The sequence below is a fragment of the Cannabis sativa genome, unplaced genomic scaffold (genome assembly GCF_029168945.1).
Source record: "Cannabis sativa cultivar Pink pepper isolate KNU-18-1 unplaced genomic scaffold, ASM2916894v1 Contig3, whole genome shotgun sequence".
Lineage (NCBI taxonomy): Eukaryota > Viridiplantae > Streptophyta > Magnoliopsida > Rosales > Cannabaceae > Cannabis > Cannabis sativa.
This window is the reverse complement of record NW_026870039.1, coordinates 2372708-2396325: the sequence shown is the minus strand read 5'-3', so window position 1 is coordinate 2396325 and position 23618 is coordinate 2372708. Positions and strand designations below refer to the sequence as shown.

General features: G+C 35.1%; 2 protein-coding genes across 2 annotated transcripts; both read right to left on the bottom strand.

Annotated features, from left to right (window-relative positions):
- Nucleotides 1-6472: 6472 nt before the first annotated feature.
- Nucleotides 6473-8642, bottom strand: LOC133033245 (GTP-binding protein SAR1A-like). The gene is made up of 3 exons (XM_061107918.1): nucleotides 8276-8642; nucleotides 7756-7887; nucleotides 6473-7231 (listed from the first exon to the last, which is right to left on the bottom strand). The coding sequence occupies exons 1-3, from the start codon at nucleotides 8402-8404 to the stop codon at nucleotides 6911-6913; spliced, it is 582 nt and encodes a 193-aa protein (XP_060963901.1). The 5' UTR covers nucleotides 8405-8642; the 3' UTR covers nucleotides 6473-6910.
- A 12574-nt stretch (nucleotides 8643-21216) lies between these two features.
- LOC133033183 (universal stress protein PHOS34-like) lies at nucleotides 21217-22308 on the bottom strand. The gene is made up of 4 exons (XM_061107810.1): nucleotides 21982-22308; nucleotides 21767-21876; nucleotides 21561-21679; nucleotides 21217-21480 (listed from the first exon to the last, which is right to left on the bottom strand). Exons 1-4 carry the CDS (start codon nucleotides 22175-22177, stop codon nucleotides 21390-21392), a joined length of 516 nt encoding a protein of 171 aa, XP_060963793.1. The 5' UTR covers nucleotides 22178-22308; the 3' UTR covers nucleotides 21217-21389.
- Nucleotides 22309-23618: the final 1310 nt, after the last annotated feature.

The window sequence follows — 23618 nt, the reverse complement described above, 5'->3', positions numbered from 1 at the left end:
CGAGTCAAATAATACTGTAAATAACAAGTTGTTGACGGGAAGCTGACCTGTCACAACAGAAGGACTGGCTGCAGCATCAGCTTGGGTGATGGCAAACACACGAGCAGGAACCGGTTTCACCTCAACTTTTGGCTCCTCTTTCTTTGCCTGGGGGCAATCTTTCTTGAAATGCCCCACCATGCCACATAGAAAGCATGTCTTCCGGTTACACTCTCCCGGATGATGTTTCTTGCACCTTGGACACTCGGGATAAGAATAACCCCGTCGTCCTCCTCTACCTTGGTTCCCACGGAACCGCTTGCTTTGCCACCGAGCCACCGGAAGCCGGAACAACCTTTCTTTTACGCTCAATGGTGGAGTCACCACCATCCCTACCATAAACGGGAGTAGGAACGGTGGGGATTCCACCAACACTCGGAGTCACCGGGGCTCTGAAGAAATTTTACTGCACCTTCGGCTCTCAAAGCCTTCTCAACCATATCTGCATACGTGGTTGCTTCGGTAGTGGTAATAACCAGATCATGCCGGATCTTTGCACTCAAACCCGCTAAATATTTTTCTTTCTTACTAAAGTCCGTGGGCACAATTCCTGCTGCCAATTTAGCCAACCGATCAAATTTCGTTGTATACTCAGTGACTGACATACCCTCAGTACGAACTAGATCGATGAACTCTTTCCGCTTTGCACCTGCGGACCGCTTCATTGTAATACTTGGAGTTAAATAACTCCACGAATTCTTCCCAAGTCATCGGCGTGACGTCCCGTGTGAGGGTTATCAATTCCCACCACACAAGGGCATCTTCTGGCTTGGAAAGTGGCGCGGGTCACCGATCATTTCCAACCACTCCCATAAAGTTGAGAATACGCTCAATCATCGAAAGCCATTGCTCGGCCTTCATCACATCAGGGCCTCCCAGAAACACTGGAGGTGCCTGTTTTCGAAATCTTTCGTACAACGGTTCCATACGGTTGCCAACAACAGGTTGTTACTGCGGCACCGCCGGCTGCAACGGCTGAACTTCGAGGAGGCACGGCGGGAGGACCTGCTGCCTCGGCCTACGAATCTCTTCATCTTGCTGACGAATTCTCTCTTGCATTTCGGCAAATCTTTGCTCCCGATCGGGAGGAGCTTGAGGTGGATTTACGGGCGACCACCACGAGCTCTACCACGGCCACGGCCGCGACCACGGGGATTTTGAGGATTCCCCTGACCGCCTCCGGCCTCAACCATGCCACCCTGGCTTCTTGTATTTCGCGGGGCGTCCATTTAATAGGACTTAGCCTGCGAATCCATAAGGTAGGCAGGTTAGACGGCGATCAAAATTAACACCGCTCTTAATAGCAAAAAGGCAACACACTTTCTTTTCTTTTTAAAGAAATATATTTAATTTAAATCTAATATGCTTCCTAACATGCTTTCACATCACACTTATTTAAAATACTAAACAAGTACGGGCTTGCAGGCAGTAGGCAAGGGCTTTCTCTGATGAAGATTGTACATGTCATAGCAAGCTTCGGTAGACAAACCTGGCGGCTCTGATACCAAAATTGTAACGCCCTAATGCTAAGGCACGCTACAGTGCTTTTTCAATTATTGTGCAAACTTTGCTATCCAAAGTAATTTCTCGAAAAACGTGTCAAATTAAAATTTTTGCTTTAAACATTAAACTTTATAAAATAATATAATATTTACAAATCCCGGGATCCCGATTTCAAACTTTTGAAAATTTACTGTTTAAACTTTACATTCAAAATATACAAGTTCCGGGTCGCACGGCGACTTTCAAAATACAACACCGAGATGTCCCGAGACCGAACAACTCCAGTGTCGCGCCGCTTGACATGTACAATCTCACCCGAGCTCGGGTTCACTCTGTTCGGCTTTCGCCTTTCCTTTACCTACACATAGAAGCGAAGCGCTGAGTCGACGGACTCGGTAAGAAATGCATATAACATACCATATAATTTCAGGCACGTAAATAGGCGCCCATACACCTATTTACAGAGCTTAACAGATGAGCATGAACGTTCAATACCAGGGTACGACCACTATACCACATACACAACGTACCTAGCTGTACGAGTGTTGGTAGGGTTTACCTCGATCAGTGAGTAACACTGAGTGATGTACCACACACCTTAGCATTTTCCTATGCTTGTGTTGGTATCACTGTATCGTACTCAAATCAACAACAATCACTGTACCAATACACTCTATAACTTAATTATACAAGTGTTGGTAGTGTTTAACATAACTCAAGCATGCATATATAAACACATATACACACATTCAGATAATCACATCATACATTATACACAGTTCTTACCTGTTTTCCGAATTCAAGTGTGCTGGCCGACCTGAACGGAATTCACGTGCTAGATGGATGCCCTAATCACAATAACGGTAACACAGATGAGTGACTCGCCAAATCACTTTTCGGGACTTAAAACTCGAAACTAAAAGTTTCCCTATCAATAAACCTCATGGCAATACCCTATATAACCCAAAATTGGCTAAAACTAGGGTTCTGGAAAAACCCACGACGAGCCGAGCCAGGATCCAACGGTATCCGGTTACAGGTCACCAACCGGTCGACCGGTTGGTATAGACCACCAGGCCGGGAATTCCGGTTCATCTGCAGAAACCCAAAAATTTATCCCCCTTGATTCAAATCAATTCCAAACTTTACCAAACTTTCCAGTATACCTATACAATGCATACACAATGATTTCCAGGCAGCAATTCACAGAACAAACCAACACAACCCAAGTTGCCATTAATGAACAAAGCTTGAACTTTAAACCTAAATTTGCATAAAAACTATATACAGCCATTAAAACCAGTAGCTAGGACTTAGAATCAACTCATCTAAACCCTAAAATTCGGACCCTAAACTTACCTAAACCTAACAGCCATTATATCACAGTTTCACTAATTCAAACTAACATAAACTTGAAACTTCACATACACAAAGATTCTAGGGTTTACCTTGCTTTGATTCCTCTTGAATTCTTAGCTGAAAACACAAACTTAAGCTCCCAAAATCCTTGCCCCTTGCTGCCTTCGAAGAGAAATAGAGAAAAGAGAGAGCTCCTCTTGATTTTTCTTTGATTTTCCTTTACTTTCCAAATGAAAATGAGTTAATTACTTAACTCATCCAAATTAGATGCTAGGTGTCACCAAAATAACCAGCCACCTAACCTCAAATAGACCAAATGACTAAATTGCCCTTAGACTTAAAACTAGGGTATTTTCAAAGCTAGGGGTAAAATGGTCAAAATCCATAACCCCGCTCAATCCCGATAATTATTTCCTCTAAAATATTCCCCACTGTGAAATAGGGTTCTAAACTTACCCATGTGATCAATCTAGCCATCCATCGCATTTTCCGTTGTCGCCGAGCAAAATTACAAAATTAACATATTTCACATATAAGCTAAATAATACCCCTAGAGTTTAATAAAATCTCCAGAATTGAGAAATTATAACTCTAATATTTATTTCTAAATATTGGGGTCCACAAATAAATTAATTCACAAATAATAATAAAATAATAAAAATTAGTGCTAATTGCCTTTACTAATTCATAAACTAGAGCGGTCATTACAGGTTTCGATCACCCAAATGCAAATTATGCTCTGAGCATTCTATTTGACATGGTCAAAAACAGGGTAGGAGACCTCGTACTCAATTTCAAGAACCTTGGAAGTATCAAAATGACATCCTATAAGCTCCAGAAAGAGCACCCAACACCCAAGTTGATTTGTGGTTTGGTGCGTTGTGTTCTGCTTATCCGATTCTAGTTTTGTCTCGAGCTTTCGTCTAGTTTTTCATAGTAACTAAGAGCTATAAAGTTAGACAAGTAAAATTCACAAATTCATATTTTTTTACTTTTTTTGGCAAAGTGACTTACTCGCAAATTAAGCGGTTTCGAGTTTCCCAATTATGCAAAACAACAACATCTCCGAGTATTGGTGAATAGTTTCACCATAACACAAAAACTAGCTAAATGATGTCAAAACATCACTTAGAAATCATCAAATCTATCCACATCATGTTTTCCCACTCACCCATCGTCCAGGTTGACGTCACATCATGTCAACCTAGGCGTTGGTCTTAGAATAGCCTTAGTAAAATGATAATAACTCACTCAATATTTATCAAATTGATGCGATTCAATTTAAGTTTTGAAACTATTTCAATGCTACATCAAGTCATGTCTCACATTCTAATCTCAATTCTGAAGTCATCAACTCCAAATTTTATCCTCAAGAGAGTTACGAATTTAAGCTACAACTTACCTGAAGTGGGTCTCGCGGACGGGACTCAAGTTCTGAAAATTGATGACCAACCTCCAGAGTCAATTTCACTATTAGATCATCATCACTGGTCAGAAATAGCCTCAATTTATTTTTTTCATATTTTTTGAAATATTTCATTATTATTTTAATAGAAACCCAACACAACCGAAACGAAAATTCAACCAGAAAGAGAACCATCATTAATTTCGGTGACTTCACCTGAGAAGACGACCAGAATCAATCAAAACAGGAGCTATTTCAAATTTATGAAAAAAAAAGTGTACAAAAACTACTACAAAACTAAAATTTATCCGGAAATCCAGTTTAAATTGGATAAAATTAATGTCCTGACTTCAATTTTCAGATCCATGAAATGCAGATCTCAAAAAGTTGAACTGGAGTTTGCAAACAATCCAACTCAAGTATAATGCAAAAGAAATTACATCAATACTATTATAAAATGTTTATCCTGGTGTATTTTCGTTATTTTCTAAATTTCTAATGATCAATTTGTTTATATTAAATCATGAAGAGACATGTAGATAGAGTTACGTACGTGAAAACACTGTTATGATTTTTAATGTTTCATAACAGTTGTGTTACAATTACATAAACATTTTCCTAACAGTTATTTCGTTTGATTGAAATCTTCGTCTAATGCAACTTTCGGCCAACCACCCAACAACCTTTGTCTGATTGAAACATTCGTCTGATGCAATCTTCGGCCAACCACCCTACAACCATCGCCTTATTGTGTAAGTGATAGTATAAGAGTTATTTTGGTAATTAAAAGTATATAAAAGGTGTAAATATTGTCTACACCTTATGAAGGTATTTTTGTAAATAAAATGTCAGTTTATATTTTTCATGTAATAATTTTAAATATAAATATGTATATTACTAATATAGGAATATGATTTTGTCCCGTGATGTACTTCACGGAATGTATTCCGTGGTACATAAGATGGGTCTCAGGGTACATAAATGAGTGTCAGGGTACGTTTCTACTTTTTAACCCTAATTACCCCTAGATCAATCTCAACCGTCAGATCAAATAACTCCCTCATCTGACGGTTGTCGTACATCACGGATTACAATCCGTGAAAGTACAATAACGGGACAAAATCATATCCCATACTAATATATATGTATACTATACTAACTAAATTATATACCACAATTAAAATATATATATCATGACAACAAAATAATATACTACAGTTGTATATAATTAATTAAAAACTAATTAAATATTATTTAAAATAAATAATATATCATACAATTAAAATATATAAAAATAATTATTAAATATATGTAGCATGCCAGTAAAATTATACATATATTAAAATTTTTGTATTATGTTAACAAAATTATATACCACTATTATACATAGCAAAATAAAATTTAAATATCATCTAAAAATAATAACATATCATATAACAAAATAAAAATATACTGTACATCAAAATTTTAATACCAACAACCCACAACAACCCCATAAAAAATTAAAAAAAAATTGACATAACCTTAAAATTAAAAAAAAAAAATAACAAAACTAATATAAATATACTATAATTTTAAGTAATTTGCTTCTAATTTTTGAAAAAATATATATTAAAAAAAACTATGTGACAAAAAAACAATATAAATAATAAATAATATAAAAGAATCATTTCTCTACAAGTTTTGAAATGAGAACATTCATAATACTTAGATTTGGGGTCATTTCTTATAAGTTTAGAATAGTTCTTTACCTTCTTTATGAATGTTTTTATTATGTATTAGATAACACGTTTATAAAAAAAAAAAAAAAAATAGTAATAAAATTGTATTACATTTTTATAAAATAAATTTATCTCAAAAAAATATAAAATATATTAAAAATATAAGATGTAATGAAATGGAGAAAAAAAATAAAAAAAAAAAAAGAGTATATTATTTTAGTAATATATTTTAAAAGATAAGAGTCGATAAATTATGATAGTTTTGTGATCCAACAATAAACCATGCACAATTTAAGCATTCTGGCCTGCAAACAATGATTTTGAAAAGTTCGTAGGACAAAAGGGTCCACGGATGACTATATTAGCACATTGCTTACGCAATATTACTTTTGACCTAAATAGTTGTTTTGCTTTGTCTACGTGTATGGAACATTATAGAAACAACTAGAACAATACTTAGCCCTCTTTATAAATTTCCATATCGGGTAAAATATTGGCAGAATAGTACAATTTCCAACATATTCCTGCAAATGAAATTTGCCTATTTCCATAATCAAAATTAATGACAACACAGAATCCCATTTTGCTAGCTCTTACCCAATAGAAATATGGCAAGAAATGACAAAGATAGCAATGCTAGCTATATTGTGGTAAAAAAGAAAAGAGATTTGTGGCTACAAGTCGATTTTACAATGCAGGGACAGCAGCAGAAGTAGTAGTTTTCTATATCCACACAGAATCAACAACACAATACATTCAATCTAAAAAGCTCTCACTAAGAGCCTAAATAAGGATTTGGGGGAGTGCTAAAATGAAATCACAGTCCCTTGTGATTCAAAAGACAAAGTGCATCTTTTTCTTTCACAATCCCTCCTCTCTCTTACTAATTGATGTATTGAGAAAGCCACTTAAAACCATCGCCATATCCCATTTTACGTACTATACTGCACATGAACACCTCCAATGGACGGACATTTGAGTCTGATAAGTTTACCTTACCCTTTCCAGTGGTGAAATTGGACAGGCCAAGATGGTATCGCAACTCATCCTCTGATGCAGCATAAGGTATGTCGATTTTGTTCCCCAAGATAAGGAATGGAACATTTGCGAGGGCTTCATCTGAAAGAAGCGCATCAAGTTCCTTTTTTGATTCTGCAAATCTCTCCTTATCATAGGCATCCACCAAGTATACCACAGCATCTACCTGAAAGCAGGGATAACCATGATGACAGTAGGGTATGAAACAAAAGAAGATTCATAAATAACTCTAATTACACAACTTCTCTTAACAAACAGTTTCAGCTAAATGGCATTTAAAAGCTAAGGCTGACAATTACAGTTAATCAACACTCGAATATACAGAAAAACTAAGAAAAATATGATTCTGAAAAAACAATCGCAGTTGTATAAAGGGGATCAAGAAAAACCAGGAACAAATGCTGTCGATTACGAAAATCCATGTTAACATAGGTTTTGGATTTTGTTTAGTTTTGGGATAAATCCCCGTTATGCACTTTAGATTTGGCTTGAGCATGGTGGTTTTATATATTGACAAACATCTAATCAATTCAATCAAACAAAATGGGGGCTGTTAACATATACTCAAATCGAGTTGAGAAAGAAGAAAATTACATGTTCAGAAACAGGAGACCCAACTGCAGAGTAGGCAAGATTTTCCCAACATAATTTGAACAATAATTTTTTTTACCATATGGCATTTAGGGTTACCTTGGCATAGTAATCCTTCCATACTCTGCGAGCTATCTGATGACCTCCCAAATCAAAGGCCTTGAATTTGATTTTGCCAATACTTAACTCCTCGGATGTTGGGTGCTGTGTAGGCTGGTGCTGTACCAGTCTCTGAAATAGAAAACCACATTAAAGAAAAAAATTCATATAGTTAATCAATCAAAAGCGGAATTTGCAAATAACATAAAAAATCTGGCAAAGGTATTGATTTTTACTCATTTTACAAGTATATACACGAATGAAATAATGTTCTTTTCCCCTAATTTAACTAAACAAATAAGGGTCAGAAATTATAGATCTTCAAACCCCAATTCAACTTCTTCACCGACTTTCCCGGAAAATCAGAATGATGTATTTGGCCACTTAACTAAGCAACAAACTACAGTAAGATTAATCATAATAAATAATAAATCTTTGTCCTTGAATCAGAGAAAATTGTAGGTGATCGATAAAAACAACATTTGATCAAACAAAAAGAGAAGTGAGGGAAAAGAAAAACCTCGTCTTTCAACATGTGAAGCAAGGTGGTCTTTCCGGCATTATCGAGACCTAAGAACAAGATCTTAGCCTCTTTCTGCCAGAGGCCAAGAGACGCCAAGACGCCGTAGAACCAGTCAAGGAGAAACATCTTTGTGGAACCGTTGAGAGAATAATCTCAGAGGCTGAGGGATCCGGATGATCGGAATCGCGACGAAGGTAGAGCAGTCCGGTTCAGTATCTCCGGCGAAGGTTCATATCTCCGATTCAGAGAGAGAGAGAGGGAGAGAGAATAGGGTTAAAGAAAGGAGTGCATTTGGAAGTGTTCGGGGTTTTCGCTATTCTTTAGCTGCCTTTGCTTGATGTGGGTCCGCAATCTCTACACAACGACATCGTTTTAAGTCTACAAAACAATTTTTACTTTTATTTTTATTATTAATTACAAATAATCATAATAATGTCAATATGTGGCAAAAATATTAAATCCTCAAATTGTTAAGATTAATGCTAAAAGTATTAGCCCACACATGAAATCAAATGAACTAAAATAGCGTAAGGTAAAATATAATTTCCTTTTTTTTTTTTTTAAAGTAATTGTATCGAAAGAGAAGGAAACAAATAAACAAAAATACAATTACACAATAAGGAAAAGAAATTAGACCCTCCAAAATGAATCCTTATCGTGCCTTAATGTATCTCTTATATTTTGATGAACAGCACAATTATCATTCCTAGAGATATGGTAGAGAGAAGCATTAAGTAAGTGTGATAGGGATTCTCAAATTAGCTCAACAAGGCTAGACAGAGTTGAGTTGTCCTTCTAAGTGCTGTTAAGCTTTGTGACCAATTGTAAACAATCTGATTTAATGGAGCTAAGGAGAAGCTTGATAGCAGTGCACCAATTAAGAGCTGCTAGGAGGGCTTGAGCTTCAGCAAAGAGGGGTGTTGAATCTCCCCATTTAGAAATGGAAAGCCCGACAATCGCATGGTTCTGCCAATTCTTAATTGAAGCCCCTAATCCTATTCTAAGCTGCTTCAAATCAAAGGCAGCATCAACATTTAGCTTATGGTGGTCATACTAGAGAAAATGTGTTGTTGGAGCATTGTGACATGATGAGTTCTAATCCGAGGCTATGTTCTCTGGAAAGCTTGTCTATGGTTTAAGAGTTTGAGCTGCTTAATAGTCTTGCAATAAACTACAAACATAGCCTTCCACATCAAGAAGATTGTTAGTATTGTGGTTGAAAAGAGCATTGTAACGCCCTGACACACAAGGACGCCACGTGTGTATTTTACAAACTTATTTCTAACTAATCTATTATTTTAGGAAATGTGTGGCTTAATTAAAAACTTTTTCATTAAATTAAAATAAAACTTTTATACAAAAATATACCATAATACAGAGATCCCCTGTTTATAAATTCTCTTACAACAAGTCTCAAACAGCTATTACAAAAGTAAGGTTACATTTCTAAATATAGCCAAAGGGTTGATCCTATTTCTCGGAAGCCAAGACACCACGACTGATATGTACATCGCTGGAAGACCTCTGACTCATGACCGAACTCAGTTTCTATCCTCCTTACCTGCACCACGAAGTACCCGTGAGTCACAAAGACTCAGCAAGAGAAGCTACTAAATAAAAAGCGATATAATATGCAAGTAATCACAACATGACATAATATACATACTCATGATTCATTACATATTTAATATGCATATATAATTTAACGTCTATACAAACACATATATTACGCATTATGATAAAATTATAGCAACTCATAGTCAACAACTTCATCATCATAATAAACAGATATTCACTCAATACATAATCACATAATCAATTAATTATCTTATAAGACAATTCTACTTTAATGCTTTATAAAGCATCCTTACCACTCGTTATCTACGAGCTACGTATGTCACTATCGTTGCCCAATAAAGCACCTGATAAGTAAGTTTCCTATCTGCGTTTTCAAGGGAGTAATTACTCATTTCATTAACGCTAATGACCGTATCTTTTATCTTTTTTCTCTATCATAATCGAGTTGCAAACGATAATAGTCGTTACCTCAATCATAATCGAGTCACAAACGATAATAATCATTCATCATCATTACCTCGATCATAATTGAGTCACAAATGATAATAATCGTTCCTCATCATTACCTCGATCATAATCGAGTCACAAACGATAATAATCGTTCCTCATCACTACATCAATCATAATCGAGTCACAAATGATAATAATCGTTTCTCATCATTACCTCGATCATAATCGAGTCACAAACGATAATAATTGTTTCTTACCAACATGCTTAGCAGCAATGCATAAAGCTTTTCTTACCTCAAACCAATATTGGGTGTGTGGGCCGATCTAAGTGGAACCATGCTCGACAATCTCGAGTCCTATATCACGATAACAAAACTCGATTAAAAATTTATCCAATCCTCAAAACAAACCCTAATTCATAATTAGACAAATTCTAACTATCCATAGGTTCAAAATTAACTCAAACATCACTAAAATGTCCTAATCCAAGATCAGAAAAACATCCCGAGTCAAAAACCTAACTCAAAGAAAACCGAGATTTTCCCTCACAGACCAACCAGTCAACCGGTTCTGCCACACCAGTAGCAATCGGTCAATCAAGTCTTGCAGGCAAGAAAACCTTAGGTTTTCTCCTCCAAAACTCCTTCATACCTACTCAAACACTCCATAATAGTTTAATACCATAAAAATAATACATTTAAATTATCAATTCATAGCAATTCATCACAACACCCATTTCACCATGTTAGAAATCAAAATTGAGTTCTTAAACTCAATCCTCCCCACAAAACAAGTTAAACATCCAAGTAACCCATCTAAAACACACTTGAACAACCCTAAATTATACCTAAAATCAAACTATGAACTCCACTAAACACCACAGACCCGAATTCAAGAAAAACCTAACCCAAAACCCTTGAAAAATCAAAGGAAAAGGAGTTATGACTTACCTTAAAGCTTAAAGAATCCTTAGACTAGATTGAATTTTGCTAAAGCTTGAAGAATTGGTGAAGAATTCTCCCCTTGCAGGTGCTGGCCTTAGAGTCGAAGAGGAGAAGAGGAGGAGAAATGGTGTTATGCCATTAATCTTAGTTTTCTAGGTTTTTCTTTCAAAAAAAAAATAAATACTTAGGCATACAATCTAAATTATATTTATTCCTTTTTCAGACCATATAAATCACATAGAGACAAAATCCCAACTCTAGGAAAAGACTAAATTGCCCCTCATAAAACCTTAAAGCCTAAAATCCACCCTAGGGGTATTTTGGTCATTATAACTAATCCCGCTAAACCAATTACTTAATCCTACACTATTCTGGTATAATTCCAATTCCAATTTAATTCATCTCTTATTGTCGTGACATTTCTGACCACTCCGTCGAGTTCCCACGGTCGCCAAACCCAAAAATTATTTTATTTCGAAAATGGTATCCATGATACACCCATAGTCTGATAAAATCTTTGTAATTAATAAATTACGTTTCATTTGTTCCTCTAGTCGTATTTCACTAATAAACTCGTAATTAGCTTAAGTAGGATTATAATCCTACTCTAATGCCCACCTAATCACATATTTAATAAAATATGCCCAATTAAATATCATTATATTTTCTGAAATATTACAAGCATTGTTCCTCCTGCTCCAAATATGCCAAGTTAAACTAAGAAGCAAAGTGAAAATATCATTATTAAGATGATCTAAGCCTCTTAAGTAATATTCTTCGATGTTGCAATTATGATTTTCAATGTAAAACTTTTTGAGTGAAGATTGTTTCCATACAGACTTAGCCTTGGGACAGTCAAGAAGAGCATGGGTGACAAACTCAACCTTGTTTTTGCAAATTGGACAGTAAGGGTTGGCAAGAGTTTTCTTGTGAAATAGGTTCAAGCTACAAGGGAGGATGTGGTTAAAAGCTTTCCGGGTTAAATATTTTATTTTTTGGAGGGTTTTGGTGTTCCAGATAGTTTTCCACCAGTGTTTTAAACAATTAGTGATGGATGATAATGACAATGTTGTTGGGTTTTATGCCTTAAATTAAACTCCATTTCAATGTAATCCATTTTATTCAATATCAATAAAGAAACAGAAGTATTTTTCATTCATTTGTATGTTTTGGTTCATGTTATCAATTGCTTGTCTATTTGATTTATAAATTCATCTGAAACCTTTTTCACATACTTGATCTTGTTTATTGTGTTGTCAACACGGTGGAAAGTAAACATGACTATGTGAATAAAGATTCCTAGATTTATCAGAACACGGAGTTTTACTGATATGATAATCTACAACAGAGTTTACTTGCATTTGGTAAAATGCTATGTTCTTTCCAGAGCATTGGTTAAAGTAAAGCTTGGGTTGGGTGCATGGACTATGCATCGGAAGGGACCGATATTGAACTTTGACATAGATTTAATCAAACTTACCGTAATATCTATTCAAGTCAATATCGCCTAGTTGATCCTAGATCAAATGATCTCAATCCTGATATGATTAGGTTCAATCTCAAGAGTGTTATTAGTGTTCTTTGATTTGTTAGTTAAGCCTACTTTTGGGTCAGGGTGATACGTACATTTTGGGAACACGGTAGTGTAATTGAGTGGGAGCGCTAACATAAATATGGAATCTATAGCTTCTATCTGGCGAATAGAAAGTAAAGACATATTCTTCTAAACACAAAGAAAACTTCTAGTTACACTAAAGATGTAACGCAACATAAAATATGTAAGACTAACATGAACAGATTAACTAAAACTTACAGTACAGTGAGTCGAGCTCGTCTCGTGGCAATGAACTTTACATGTTAGGGTCAACCACATCCTTTAGGACCGTATTGCTCTGATACCATATTGTAACGCCCCGATTTCCCGAGACGTCACACTAGCTAGTCCGTTTAAAACCATTTAAGATAAAGACAATAAAAGACTTCTTTAATGAAAAATAACTAAGCATGAGATCTCATTATTTTTAAAACAAAACATTTATTTATTCATAACTTTAAAATATAAAGCCTTACAAAAACTATTTGAATCATAATCTTAAATGAAATATTTTTAAACCAAAACATCGTGACAATCCCCTAACATGTAATCCACGCCTCGAGCTCGCCATCCTCACTGCTTAGTTTTGTCTTTACCTGCACACAGAGTACCCGTGAGCTAACGCCCAGTAAGAAGAGCTATGTAGGACATAACCCCCCAACCAGATAACATAGTCATATGTATAACAATATCACAACATCAAATCAATTCATACCATACTTGCATACATATACCAACATATCATATCACATACTATTCTCAAATACAATATAACATCACATCACAATGTAATCTTAATGCATGTTATACTCACACACATAACACATAGTATCTTATCGCACATTGTCCTCACATACGATAATCTACTCCCACTCATGTTGATCAGACATGAAGTGTAATTTGCCCTGCCTTCTCACACTCGACATCCAATAGGGCAATCCCTTATCACAAGTTGTACTCACCCATGATAGGATAACCTGCAAGTAAAACCCATACAAGCAGCCAAAAATATATCCTGCAGTGCTATGCTCACACCAGCAGCAGAAAACATATCCTATAAGTGCTATTCTCATACAAATAGTCAAAAGCCTTATCACTATCACACACTAATAACATTAGCATAAAACAACAATCTACCATAGAATAAAACATGTAAATACAAACCCATAATACAGTTGTATGTTTTAACATACACCCTGTGCACAGATGTCCACTCTTCTTACCTCAGTTGTTAAGAACACCTTCTTGCTACTCCAAGCACCTCAATAAATTTTCTTGTTGAGGACAAGATCCTCAAATCCCACTGCTTAAGACTTGTTATCTCGTCACTACTACCTATAACAACACATGGTTCAAGGCCCTAACATTAAAATTCGTACTCTTACAGTACAGCAGAAAGATCACTATTTTTGACCAACAAATATACTAATTCAGTGAAAGTTGTCTTCATAAAAATTATAGAAAATTTCATTATCTTTCCAATGATACAAAGATCATTAAAAATGGATTAAAACTGAGGGAGTTATGATTGTTTTACTGAAACTATTTCTGAGAAAGAATATGGAGTGACGAATTACACAACTTAGCAAAAATACAAACTTTTGACATTGAATGGTTCAGAACTAAAAGATAACATCTTCATAAAAGTTTTAGGAAATTAAATTCCCTTTCTAATGATACCAAAATCTTTGAAATTGGAATTATATTCAAAGAGATATTACAATTTTACCAAAACAGTTTTGCCAGAACAAGATTCAAGAAACGAATCACATGATATTGAATAAAACTAATTTTTTGACATAGTATGACTTCGAATTAACAAAAAGTTTCTTCATAAAACTTATGGGAAATCGAATAAGCTTTCCAACGATATAAAAATCTCTAAAAACGGATCAATATCAAGAGAGATATCATCACTTTACTGAAACTTGTTTTTCTGAAAACGAACAAATATAATAGATCCGAACCCTAGATAACAGTTAGCATTATTGAGCATGAAAATATTTCATACCTCTTCACAAATTTCTATTTGATGTCTCAAGCCCGCAAGCCTTGATTATAAATCCAAAACTTTAAGAATGAAGGTAGAAAATAAGAAGAATTTTGGAAGGTTTGAGAGGAGCAACCATGAAGAAGAATGAGGCTTTGACTAATTGGTTTGGAGAGGAAAAATAAAACTATGATAGTTTAGGGTTTGATAAAAAGATTATGAGATATCGTATTCTGATAGGTTTAGGTTAATTAAAAATAATAATATATAATAAAATGCTAAAATATTATTAAATCAACAAATATCTAAATTTTTAAATTTTAAAAGTAAGCCCTTTATTTTGTAACTTTAGGCTTAGTTTTCCCCCAGAAAAATTCCGAATTATGATATAACTATTTCTACAAAATTTATATATCTTTGAATTATCTTTCCAACGCCACTGGAATCACCTCAATCGGAGCTCTAAAACTCTAGATATGATCATTTTAGTAAAACAGTTTTTAATCCTGCGAATTTATCAAAACCTACGAATTTTTTTAACATTAATTCCATTATAATGTTATTTAATGCACTTCATACAATAAATTAAACCCACTAAATAATCTATAAAACTCTAATAGACTTTCATATTGGGCTTTAATTGAGTAATTATCCTAATTCGTAAAAACACCATAATTTTACCTTGACACTTACTATAATTTCAACTATGTTTAGAAATCTATCAATACTATTCTAAGCAATAGTCTCTATTCACTATTAGTAGAAATAAATAAATATTTATTCTCACACAAATTGTATAACAAATAAAATTTAAAATATATGTATATTTTTACCGGGTATTACATTCTACCCTCCTTAAAGAAATTTCGTCCTCGAAATTTAACTACCAAATACACGAGGGACTTCATGTTTGTCACCACTTATTACATGACCTCCTTATCTACCTTGTGGATCCAACAAATATGTACTTAACTTTTATCTTATTGGTCAAACTACAAAACATATAACATATACAGTCTAATTTAAGTATTGTTATTCCTTTATACATTACTTAAATAACAAAACATACTCTATCCCAATAACTTACATATACGTGCTTTATATACATAAGTTTTGCAATAACATGCTCGTAATTTTGTAAAAAATTCTTCTCTTATTAACATCCTTACATGTCATTAAGAGTTAAACTATTTATTCTCTAATGAACATCCTTATATGCCACTTGAGAACACATTATACAATACAAAAATAACAAACAACAAGGAGTAGGGTAGAAGAACTTATGCAAACTTCTCTTTAATTGTTCCCATTCTTTCACTGAATGTTAATTTTTTTTTAACTTAATTTCCTCCATAAAGCTACAATTCCGTTATTATAGTTACGTAGCATAATTATTAAGAATGTTGCCCTACACATAACGATCCAATATATCATCAACAAACCGATGTCATTCAAACAGACCACATGTCTTCTATAAATTACATGAACTACATGTGAGCTAAAGATCGTTAAAGGTCTTCTTACACATGCGAGCTAGCCAATATATAGGCTTAGAAGCATACAAGTTAACATACTCTCAGGAATGAGCTACATGCATATCACTATAAAAGAAACATTTACTAATCCATCCAACTAATGAAATATGAATAAAATTTACTATCAAAATCACTCTTTCTAAGAATAACTCGAGAACGAAAATCGCTTAATCCAATTCTCATATATATTTTTCTTTACTCGCTTAATCATATACCATTTATTTGTACTAAACGAAACCATTACATATATGTAGGGATCACAACCCTAACATCATACTCATAGCACAATCATAGCAATAACATATAAAAATTATTTCAATCATATCATGTCTGTACCATAACATTGGCATATCATAGCCATTTCTTACATAACACAGGCCTAGCACGGCCTTACAATATCCTGGGCCTAATCTGCCCATATAATAACCTGGGCCTATGTAGCCCTACCATTGTTATAGGATAGGGTATCTCTATATTCAACAGTAACATCACTGTATCATACCCCACTATAATAATGTCATACACGAATCAGACAAATGTAGGGTAGGGTATCTCTACATTCAACGGCCTTATCCCGTATCATACCCCACCATAATAATTTCAAACACGACTCAGAAAAATGCAGGGTAGGGTATCTCTACATTCAACGGCCTTACCCCGTATCATACCCCACCATGGTCCCTCACTTTACCTGAGACGTTAGCATACAACTTGCAGCATACAACACACAATATATGAATGCAACATACAACATATACAAGTCAAAACAACCCTAATCAATATATCAATTCATAAACTCATATTGTGTCCATACCACACATTCTCAGTACCACATACATATTCATAATAACAAAGCATAAACCATATTCCAATACATAAAGAGTTTAAATTTATGCAAATAAACACAAACAAAACTATCTAATTTCCTTAAATGGATTGATTGGTACTACCGAAAAACAAGATGCACCTTGTTGACATAGGTAGTACCAATCAATCCATTTAAGCTCTCTTCAACTGTGTAGTCCCATACCTACACAGTCTCAGAATCATCCCACTTAACCTTCCCCAGGCGGTGTGGGATTGCACAGCTTACCCGGTGTTTCCCCTTACGGATCCCGGGACTACTGACTGTCACAATCACCCCCCCCCTTACGGGGTCCGACGTCCTCGTCGACCACACTTCCGGCTAGGTCAAGGCTCTGATACCATTTGTAACGTCCCCGCTTCAAGCCTCCATTGGGCACTTACACCCACGGACTAATGACTCTTATACACGAGTACGTCACTCTGGCTGCTTCCTGGATTGATGACTGACCCTACAGACCAACACGAGTGTTTCCAGCGTGCTTTGTCCTCACTTGCACGCTTCCTGGGAAAACTTCCCAGGAGGTCACCCATCCTTGAAATTGCTCCAGGCCAAGCACGCTTAACTGTGGAGTTCTTTCGAGATGGGCTACCGAAAAACAAGATGCACCTTGTTGACATAGGTAGTACCAATCAATCCATTTAAGCTCTCTTCAACTGTGTAGTCCCATACCTACACAGTCTCAGAATCATCCCACTTAACCTTCCCCAGGCGGTGTGGGATTGCACAGCTTACCCGGTGTTTCCCCTTACGGATCCCGGGACTACTGACTGTCACAAAGTAGTACCTCAATCATAGTGAGGAAGATCGTGAAGAAAGACATTCAACAAGAAGGAGATTCAGCATTAAAGGAAGGAGAGAAAGAGATCCAGGTTCAGATCTTGAAAATACTCTGCGACAGAAAGGATACAAGGGTTAGAGATCTGAACGGAAGGAGACATTTTATTCCGCTGCACCCAATGTAAGGTTTCTCATACTTTATATATGTTTAATTTTATAATCGTTTTAGAAGTTCATATTTAGGGTGTTAATCAACATACTTGTGAGTAGATTGAAGATCCTTGTAAAATAATTTCCAACAAATGTTGGCATGGGATTGGAGTTAGGGGTGTTCATAAAAACCAAAAAATAGAAACCGACCATCAAATCGACCAGACTGTAACCGAATTTTTAGTTTCACATTATCATCGAATTTGGCGGTCGATTTCGGTTTTGGTATTTTTGACATGGCGGTCTGCTTTGATTTTTGAAATAAAAAAATATTTAAACCAACAAACTGCCAAAACCACCAAAAACTGCAATAAACTGCCCAAAACTGCCAATCCAAAACCGCCAAACCAAAAAACCACTAAAAACTGCCAAAAATCGTACGGTCGATTTTGTACGGTTATAATTTCTAAATGGTTGGTTACGGTTTTTGTAAAATAAAAATCGTAACCGAACGGTCGGTTGATAAAAATCATGTCTATTTTTTTATTACTATTTTTCTTTCTCTTTTTTTTTTATTTTTTTTCTTGATGGAAATTAAACTACTATGACTTGAAAATGACTTGTCTTTCAAAGTAGAATAAAACTAATAACTTACAAGTTTGCTATGTTTATCGTCGATAGCTCGACTCGATCTCGTCTTTCTTCCATATACACTAGGTCAACGAGATGAATTACAACAGCTTGTTCTTCAACCGTTGACTCATAATATGACTTTAATTATTGACCATTTACTTTGAAAGTCTTTCCAATACTTAGACTCACGACTTCTACCACACCATGAGAAAAAACTTTTGTGACCACAAATGGACCTATCCATCGCGACTTTAACTTTCCTAGAAAGATTTTGAGCCGAGAATGATACATCAACACCTTCTAACCTTCTATAAAATTCTTTTGATGAATGTTCTTGTCATGAAAAGCCTTGGTCTTCTCTTTGTGAATTCCAACTCATGCAACTTAAGCATTATGTGTTGTCCAGCCACAATCATGCCCATGTTATATTTTTTTACAGCCCACCAAGCCTTGTGTTCTATCTTAACTGGTAGATGACATGGTTTTCCATATACCAATCAATATAATGACTTACGAATAGGTGTCTTGTATGCAGTACGATAGGCTCACAAAGCTTCATCAAGCCTTGTACTCTAGTCTTTTTGGTTTGGATTCACAGTCTTCTCAAGAATAAGTTTGACTTCCCGGTTAGAGACTTCTGCTTGTCCTTTAGCTTGAGGGTGGTAAGCTACAATCATCTTGTGAGTCACACTTTAACGAGTTTGAAAAAAGGATTGGACATTCACCTAAAATGAATTTTTTGGGTTTGAGAACTTTTCACCTAAAATTTTGAAGAATGGCTAAAAGTGCAAAGTGATTTCTTTGAGTCGTATTTATAGTAAATCTGATGATTCACGTATCTCTAATCCAAGGGCTCAGATTGAATTTGAAAAAGCACAAATCCCATTAATCCAATAGTACGGGAATATGAAAGGGTATCATTAATGCACTCATCGAATTCAAGAAACCCTTATAAATGATGACATTCATCTCGATCAGAGTGCTAACATGAATCAACCGCCAGTATGGTACCCAATGTGACACATACCCTAATTGGCCATGTAGCTCACACGCGCTAATGGTTACCTGACATGTGGGGAACACCAACAAAATACAAAAGGTCTAGGGTATTCCCAAAATACCCCAAGCAGAATAGCAAGAGGACTGTTCAGTTCATGGTCTTGGGTTGTGTCTCAAATCTGAAGGAAGGTGGCCTGTAACTCCTGAGCCACGAAGGTTGGGGGTAAATGTTGTTCGTGATTCTAGATAGATGACATTTAGGTCCTAACAAAGGCCCGTTACGGATACGAAGCCCATTCCCTGGCCCAAAGCGGATTACTTACTCAACCCATCTATTGAGAACGAGCAAAACCAGACTGGCGGTCCGATTCCCTGATCACTTCCAAGTGATGAATCCAGACAATAATTCTTGAATATTAATTTTGTACTTAGTAGGAAATTAATGTGAACTCAAGAAGGATACCCTCAGGGATCATTCGAGAACGGAATATGAAAAGGCGTTCGGGATCACTTGGTGTCTCAGGGGTTGCTCACATAACACCTCTTTGACACGATCCTGAGAAATCTAATAGCTTATCCCTTCTATTAGGTCTTGGGAAGACATAAAACAAAAAGGAAACCACCTTTTTGGGCGGACAATCACTATTTTGATATTTCTTCCTTGCAACGACGGCTTACGCCTCACATCACTGCCAACAGTACGACCGTGTACAAAAGACAACTCAATCCAATTTGGTCCTCACCTACACGGCCCAACAACTCAAATTATATTAATAAAAAATTGTATTTTACTCCATCAGTGAGATTTTTACACTCAAATAACCCTAATGGGTCAAAATCAGTCCGGTCCATCAAGGATATACGCCTATAAATATGACATTATTACTCCATATAAAGACTTGAAATTTCTAGAGTTCAAAACTAAAAAATATATTGTAAACTCCATAGCCAAGAGCTCAATAACAGTGACTCGTGGACTAAGGATCATTAACACCCCAACCAGCTTGTCTCATTTTATTTTAATATTTCTTTATTTAGGTTAATCTTTCTTATAATGGGTCTCCAGAAAACCTCAGTAAACAGTAAGGATTCAGTACCTAACACCTCAACATATTTCATCCACAGCAAAAATATCGTATTAGACACAACAGAATATAAATTGTATAGTTGAGTAGACTTAATTGGCCAGTTCTCAATATAACACCCTGGGTTAGCTAGAGCCTGAAAGAAAATTGTTTTTGATGTGTTGTGTCAACACTTAACAATATATGTTGCTTGAATTTCTAGATTACCCTTTTCTTTATTCCATGAAAACCTTGTGTAATTTTGTAATCAAGAGGTTTGCTTCCACAAGATCTGAGATTCAAGTCTTCCATCTTTTATAGATTTTTTGGTTAGTTCCATGTTTTTTGCTTTGACATAAACAACAAAGGAGCTAATCATTGTGTAAGTGTAAATCTTGATAGGAATTTGAACATCTTCTCAGATGTTCAATTTGTTGCATATTTACATGAAATTCAGAAATACATTTCTGACCATCTACGGGCCTCTAAGTTTCTTGTCTCTTTAGCATTTCATCAACTTTTAACCTTCCTAAACTCTGTTTTGCTTGGGATGCTTGACAATCACCACTGGACAATTGACATTCTTGGCACAGTGGTCACTCACACTACCAAGAAGAGTCCTGCAAATAAATACGAGAAGAGATTTTCAGAAAATCAAACTTTGTAAAACTCATAACTGAGAGAGTAATTAATTGGCAACCTTTTGAAGAAACCATAGCCATGACTTCCCATGACTAAAGTGTCAGCTCTAAGTTTCTCAACAGTATGGCAAATCACATCTTTGGCGTCTCCCGTCCCGACTTTCTTCTCAACATTCATCTGAAAGAAAAGGCTGCAGGTAACTATCTAACTCTCTATGTTCTGAACTGAAAACCAAGTGCTTGAAGAGTAGAGAAAAAGGCTTACTTTGACCCCAGAGTGTTGGTAGACTGCTTCAGCTCTTTCCATTACTGAATGCACCAATTCTTTGGCGTACTTCTCCATCGCTCCAATGGCATCAGTGGAAAACAAGTACCCTATAAAAACATAGTACACTCTAGATCTATTTAGTATCTGCAGAACCATCAATAATATTTTGCTTTGTTTTAGCAATAGTACCAAGAATTGGGATTGTTACAAACCTGCAGCATCTAAAGAAGAGTAGGCCGAAGGAGGAGGTTTGACATAGAGAAGGATGAGAGTGGTGTTGGTGTTTTGGTCATTTTTAGAAGAGAAATTGTTGAGACACCATGATAGTGCATACATGCTCTCTTCACTCTCATCCACAGCAACCACAATTTTGGTTTCTCTCCCCATCATCTTCACTTCCATAGCCATTATCTAAAGAGAATTTTCTTGGCCTCAAGATATTGATAACAAAGAAAGATTTAAAGGGTATCCAAATTTATAGAAAAGGTAGTAGTTGGTTTTGGCCGTTGTTTATAATAGTTTTCTGTTCTGAAGCATGGGATATAAATATCAAATTGAGTGAAGAGTGGTTTTAGAACACTAAATACCATTAGCTTAGTTATCAAGTTTAGCTCATATTATTAATTGTGAAAGTAACTCATTGACCAATGGAAATTGGACAAGTTGCCGAGTTGTGAGATAATAATAGAGCTTGAGCTATCTTCTATTGTTATGTACATCTTGTAGTCGTAGTCAAAAGTCTATAAGCAGCCAAGCCAAAAAATTTAATAAATAAATTATTCAAAGCTGCCATCATGAGTGAGACTCATCCATTGTATGGGGAAGATTATTATATTAATGGTATTGCTATTCTTATTAGACATTTTAATTGTTCAACATCATAAGAGTTTATGATGACGTTTTAAGAGTATTTAATAATTATTTATTAAATAAAATATATGGAATTTAATATTAAATTCAACCATAGATATTGGGAACCTTGGGTGTCATTTAACATTTCACTTATGAGGATCTTTAATGAAGTGCTTAAAAAATAGTGTATTATTATATTTTAGCACACTTAAAAAAAATTATTATTCTAAATAATGTTCTAAGAAGTGTGTTAAATTTCACACATGTTAAAATTCGTGTCAAATTTAACACAAGATATAACATTGTGCTAAATTTAGTCCGCAATAAATATTACTTTTATATTTACTATAATACCATTAATTATTATGATTTATCGAATTTTACTTAACTTTACATTTTTTATTGAGATATTGACGGCAAAACTATCTAAACTATACATCCTGTAATACATAATCCCACAAACTAAATTTTTAAGGATAAAACCTTCCAAACTTCACTTCTGTTATGGTCATTATCCTTCCGTTACATTTTTACAGTTAAGTACTGAAGTGGTTTTTCTATGTGTACACACTTCTACATGTGTGTGTGATATTTTGATTGATCCACGTAATTTTAATAATTATAAAAATTAATTAAAAATTTTAAAATAATAAAAAAATATTTTTTTTTCTTTTTCTCTTTCTTTTTCTCTATAGAGCCCGATGATAGCCTCATCTCACCTTGCCACCATTATCACTAGAGAAATGCTGACGGACACCCATGGTGCCTAGCACCTTTATAAGGTGTAATATCATTATTGGTACAATTTAATATTAGGTCTCACTTATTATTATTAATAAAAATTATAGAGAACCGCTAACTAATTAAAAGATGTCATGTCATAGAGGTGCTAGGCACCTTGGTGTCCCATAGCAATGCTCTTATCACCACCACCACCACCACCACCATTAGCACCACCATATCTATTAAAAAAAGAAAAAAAAAATCACCATATACA